This window comes from Gobio gobio, assembly GCF_949357685.1.
Source record: "Gobio gobio genome assembly, chromosome: 7".
Taxonomy (NCBI): domain Eukaryota; kingdom Metazoa; phylum Chordata; class Actinopteri; order Cypriniformes; family Gobionidae; genus Gobio; species Gobio gobio.
In genome coordinates, this window is record NC_137103.1 from 48,514,500 (window position 1) to 48,520,337 (window position 5,838).

The window sequence follows — 5,838 nt, forward strand, 5'->3', positions numbered from 1 at the left end:
ACACACTGCCTACATTGTAATATTTAAAATGGGAGATAATTATTTTTACTTCTATAAACAAGTACTATGTACACTATTTTACACATATTTTTTCATCTTATAATTACATAATACCATTTTTACTATAATACTTGACCGGTTTGTACCGCACCACTTCACATTAATTTCCCATTAAAATGTCGTTTTTACAGTGTGAGATTTGAATATTGTCTAAAACTGAGAGCATGAACTAAAAGTGGGGTATAATTTGAGTGACAGCCAGTGGAGAGGTGCAGTGTAACTTAAGACTGGTCCTCCTTGTTTATTAGTCCACCAATCAGAGAGCAGCGCTTCCTCCCCCTCTATTCACACTAGTATTTAGCATCAGAGACTAGGATAAAGTTTCCCAAAAAATTTGGAAAAAACTTCCTGCGGGAGGAAAACTCTGCCAAGCTCTACTTCTGGAAGTAGAGAGAGGCGCAGTCTCGGGTCTTCAGGAGGACGGACGGACGAACGCACGCACGGATATAACGGTCTGACCACGGATTCAAAGGTGGAGAGCGCGTTTTCTCCTCGACCCTCTCATTTCTTTAAAAAAGAAATGGAAGAGAGTTCAAGCTCTCCCGTCTCCCCAGTGGACAGCCTGGTGACCAGCGAGGAGGAGTTGGACAGACAACAGAAAAAGTTCGGGAGGAAGAGGAGACACAGTAAAAAGTCGAGCGAGGACAGCAGCAGCAGCCCGAGCTCCGTGAATAAGCGGAACAAGAAGCCGAGCCCGAGCACCACTCAGTCTTTCGAGGAGCTGCAGAACCAGCGCGTCCTGGCGAACGTCAGGGAGAGGCAACGGACTCAGTCGCTGAACGAAGCGTTCGCGTCTTTGCGCAAAATCATCCCCACGCTCCCCTCGGATAAACTCAGCAAGATACAGACGCTCAAGCTCGCCTCCAGGTACATTGATTTCCTCTGTCAAGTGCTGCAGAGCGACGAGATGGACAACAAGATGTCGAGCTGCAGCTACGTCGCGCACGAGAGACTCAGTTACGCCTTTTCGGTGTGGAGGATGGAGGGCGCGTGGTCGATGTCTGCGTCCCACTAGCAGCGAGACACGTCCATACCATGCCAAACGGGTGGGTAGAGAGATGACAAGACGTTAGGGCTAATATATTGTCGAGCTAACTGGATGTGTGTGACGGCAGTAACCTGCTGCTTTTAGAGAAACTCCAGCTGCTCTGGACCACTGACACTGACAGTTCATTGCAGGAATGCAACTCTAGTAGGCTATATATCCTCATGACGCCCCAAAATGTCTCGTTTAGATTTGTTCAGATAGATCAAGCATTATAGTTCTTTATTTTATACATATTTTACACGTGCAATGATTCATTGTTTTATCATAATATTATAGATACGTGGATGTGCTACAGCAGTAACTAATTCCACTGAAGGAATGTCTTTATATCTTCCTGAGGCCAAACACAAAAAGCATTTAAAAAAAAAAGATATAGTCTATTACAAATGATTTTATGTTAGACAAAGTCCTATTTATTTATTTAGGCATAGGCCTACAATTGCTATAAAATGTCTTAATTAGATGATATGTTAACATAAATGTTTAGGCCTACTATAGGGGACAAAATGCTAGGTATCACGAGGATATTCAAATTATTATTATTAGCTTATTATTATTATTATATGGCCACACCCCCCAAAAACCTGGTGTCACAGAAAAGGCCAGAAAGTTGTCTTTAAGAAACATCAGGACATAAACAAATGGCATGTTTTATAACAGAAATGTTACTACAGTGGACAAAATATGCCATTTTGACTAAATTAATATGAGGACACATGTATGTGTTATAATCATTACAGTATAGCTATTATGCTATAAAGACAAACATACAATCGTAGAGCCCTCTAAATACACCATGGAAGCGCGCGCATTTACAGTCAGAAAATGAACGTGCAGCACAAAAACAACGAGAAACGGCTGGTTACACATTTCTCGACTAATAAAGCCAAATATTTCTAGTAAAATCAAATTAGAGACATCCCAGACAGAACTATAGTATGAAAAGCTGTGGTATGCAGCCAATATTTGTCAGAAATAACAAGAAAAACAAACGCTGCTTTTCCCCTCAGTTTCTCAGTTCTAAGCATTTACGACGATTATACAGTAAACAAATAAACATTCTCATTATATCGTCGATCTTATTAAACGAATAACGACCCAACCGTGAGAAGAAACGTTTTCCCTCTCGTGAATAAAACTCAAATTTAAGCTGCGATTTAATCTGGTTAAGTTAAAACGCACATTCGAAAACGTCAAGCTAAAAAAAAAGGAGAGAGAAAAATGGAAAATAATTCCTGAGTGAGGTGAAACGGTAAGCATTTGAACGTTTTTTATATTCGAAAGAAGAAGTTAAGACACCTGTGTGTGGAACATAGTTCTAAGGAACGATGAGATTCTTCTATATGGCATCAGGATGTGAAGTTGGTCCTAACAGGAAGCTTGTTTTTTTGAGAGTGAAGGTGAGCTGCAACCAAAACCACGTTTAGCCTATGCTTGTGAAAAGAACCAAAGGAGATCTTCAAATATGAGCTCGTTTATTAACAAGAATTTTCATTTAAAGTATTTAATTATTAGTTACATTTGATTTAATAAGCTAAAATATGCATGGAGGTCTCTTTAGACAACAAAATACAAAATAATATCCAGTGGTGAAAAAAACAAACAGAAAATGTCCTATATGAATGATTTTGGTCCTATTTTAGCTATTAAGTAGATTTTTATGCATTGAATTATAGGGCTAGCTGTCATAATGTCGAACTCAACACTTGCAATAATATTTGTTGTTTGTCTAATTGATTCTTATGAATTTATTTGAATAAAGCAATACGTGCTACTGAGAAATTCCGAAGAAAGGCAGGTGTACGGCTTCGGATTTCAAACCAAATGACCTCTTGAAACAGTTATTTTCCAGTGACGTAATTCCACCTGGGATTTGTGTAACATGTTTGAACCAAGCCTTTTCCTGTTTAAGCATATGATCCCACTGAGAATTAAAAATTGGGATCATTAATAGCTTCCCATTTTTCTTTGTTCAAGCCTTAAGGTTCAAGGTCTTCGTTGAAAATTCCTGCAGGCCTATGACAGAGAGAAGCCGATTTTTGAACCAAAATGAAACGTTTTATTTTCTTCTTCTTCCACAGACTGTTTACTTCCACTCATTTTGAAGACACCAAAGGATTTATTGATGAACCTCTAAACCTCAAAGACGTGGCCAAGGGACATTCAGTGGATACATCCTCATGAAGGACACAACCATAGGAACTTTTTATATGCTTAGAGAAAAAGTAGATGACGTCTCCTCTGTCGTCAAATACAGTTAATCTTTTTCACAAGTTATTCTTAAATGTCGCTGTGGTGATAGTACAGGAAAGGCCATCTGTTATCTGAAACCATATTTCGTGTTTGTCTCTAAACAGAAGAGTTTATATATGAACAAAAAAACTATTGTACATATGCTACCTGTGAGTATTGTCAGCTTTTTTTAAGGGACCAATGCAATTTAGAGCAATACTTTCTTGAAGTATGCTGCATGGATGAATGCATACATTTGATTTTTCCTATGCAACGTTTTCGATTTCCATCCATTGTACATTTTGCTTATTTATTAAAACATATTTTTGAACATTTAGGCTGATTGCATGTGTCCACATCATCACTGTAGAAAAAAAAGCATTCAGATTTTCCCTTTCTTTCGTTACAAAAAGAAATATGTTATAAACAGTGCAGGTTCATTAGCCGAAAAGAAAGTCCAGCCAGTTTTACCCTCTAAGCTTATAAAAAAAAAGCCTGTCCGCTCTAATAAGAAGAAATCACTGAATCCAGACGGCTGGAGGCAAATTCTTTAACAACTGCAGATAACCACAGCATTTAAATACCGGACCCCTACCAGACCTTTTCATTTCTCCTTTAAATCTACACCAAACGCTCGCAAAGCATTTAATTGTTTACATCTCATTTTCCCAGGCTTAGCTTGATAAAAATCTAAAAGAAACCACTTTTGAGGCATTCATGTTTGATAAAAGCTCAGTTGTTCTGAAGGCACACACACACACAAAAAAAACACGTTTATTTCCAGTATGGCACTTGATAATATTAAAAATAGTTGTTTATTAATATATTGATTGCTTTTATCAATTCATTTGATTTTATGATATTTTGGAGTTGAAGTTTGGCAAGAACCTTTACATCAGATATATGTCTGTATATGGATCAATACATGCCACTGATGATAAACAGGGAAAAAAAAGGTTACAGTTTATTTTAAGGTGTCATTGTTACAGTGTAATTATACACTTAAGTACTGAGCAATATTAATTAACTACTTACTATAGGGTTAGGGTAGGATTAGGGTTTGATTGAGGTTTAGTTGCATGTAATTATGCATAATTTACTTTATTACTATGGTAAGTTCATGTTACAATGACACAGTAAAATAAAGTGTTACCAGAAAAGCAAGGTTTAATAGTTACAATTGTTATTTAGGTTTAGGTTTCATACATAAGCCTTTATTCCATTTTCAACAACAACTACAAAAAGATTTTATGACTCCAAAAATGTGGTGGTGTTATGGTTTTATTGTCACGTGACTAAACAAATCATTTCCTTTATGCTGGTTATGCAACAATTACTTTGATTTCACAGACGAGAGTAGCTATGTCAGTGTTTTAAAACATAATTGCTTCACTGCTTATTTTTTTTTATATAAGGAAATAACAATAAAAGATTGTGCCAGAGTATAATCTTCTGATGAAGAGCCACTGAGCTCGAAACGTCACCTGTGGTGGGAAAATGAAATAAATATTTGTCTATTTTTTTTTGGAGCTGTGGTGTGCCAACTTTTCCTTCCTTACAATTTACTTTTTTTTGTGGTTGCCCTCCTTGAAGCACACTTTGTGTTGATTTGTTTCCAGAGTACAATATGCCAACATAGGCTCCCAATCTCAGGACAGTTACCATCACATATACGTTTTTATCTCCCACAAAAGAAAACTATAAAGGTAATTTGGTGAAACGCAACTGACCCAAAGAGAAAAACGTACGAGAAGGCAGCTGCAGTTTAAAAATAAAATGTCTTAAATATGTGGTGATGGGGAAACCCAAAGAAAAGAAAAAAAGTTCTCTGGTGAAAACTGCGACGAAGAGTGAGAACCAGCCCGTTAGATACACACCTCTCTCTTTATTCTGTGCACCTGCGCAAATCTCTGCGACCGCAACGGAAACGAACTGAACAGGGCTCTCGAGAACGTCTACTGACGTCGAGACGTAACTGGAGAAAGATGCCCTTCTGTTCTGACACACTCGTCCAATAGGCTAATCATTAGCGTACATGGAAAGCAAGAACATTTACACTTTGTATAACATAAAATAAAACAAGTTCACACGTCTATCAACCGCCCACTCTCAAGAAAAACATCTTGGTTTCTTAAGGAATACAACTAGCTATTTTTAATGTTTAAAGAGATGCACAACAAAAGGAAATAGTGTTCACTGTGTTTATGGAGATTGCGTCTAAATTAGCTAATGTCCGATTCGCAAAGGGCTCGTTCTTATGAATCGAATCTTTTTAATGAACAGGTCAAATTTGTTCAAAAAGTGATTCGTTCACGCATCTATTGAATTGAACGAATAACGAGTGGACAGTTCTCGAATCGGAGCGAATATTTTGAAATATACCCAACTCGTAATGGGCAGAGAAATGAAGTCATGCAAATATTCAATCGAGTGATGTAAATTATTTTAAGTAGCCTAGCTTATTATAACAAGTAGGTTCAAAATAATTTAGTTTTTAT

At 37.2% G+C, this 5,838-nt stretch overlaps 1 protein-coding gene across 2 annotated transcripts; it reads left to right on the top strand.

Moving 5' to 3' along the window:
• Nucleotides 1-390: 390 nt before the first annotated feature.
• twist2 lies at nt 391-4,868 on the top strand. 2 transcript variants are annotated; one of them, XM_079821792.1, is made up of 2 exons: nt 391-1,106; nt 3,190-4,868. In XM_079821792.1, the coding sequence occupies exon 1, from the start codon at nt 581-583 to the stop codon at nt 1,073-1,075; it is 495 nt and encodes a 164-aa protein (XP_079677918.1). In that variant the 5' UTR covers nt 391-580; the 3' UTR covers nt 1,076-1,106; nt 3,190-4,868. The 2 variants fall into 2 exon arrangements, with proteins under 2 accessions (XP_079677918.1, XP_079677919.1); XM_079821793.1 differs by having other exon boundaries at nt 3,086-3,669.
• Nucleotides 4,869-5,838: the final 970 nt, after the last annotated feature.

Excerpts from the sequence above, each read along its gene's own strand:
- twist2 (XM_079821792.1), top strand. The coding sequence starts at position 581 with ATGGAAGAGAGTTCAAGCTCTCCCGTCTCCCCAGTGGACAGCCTGGTG.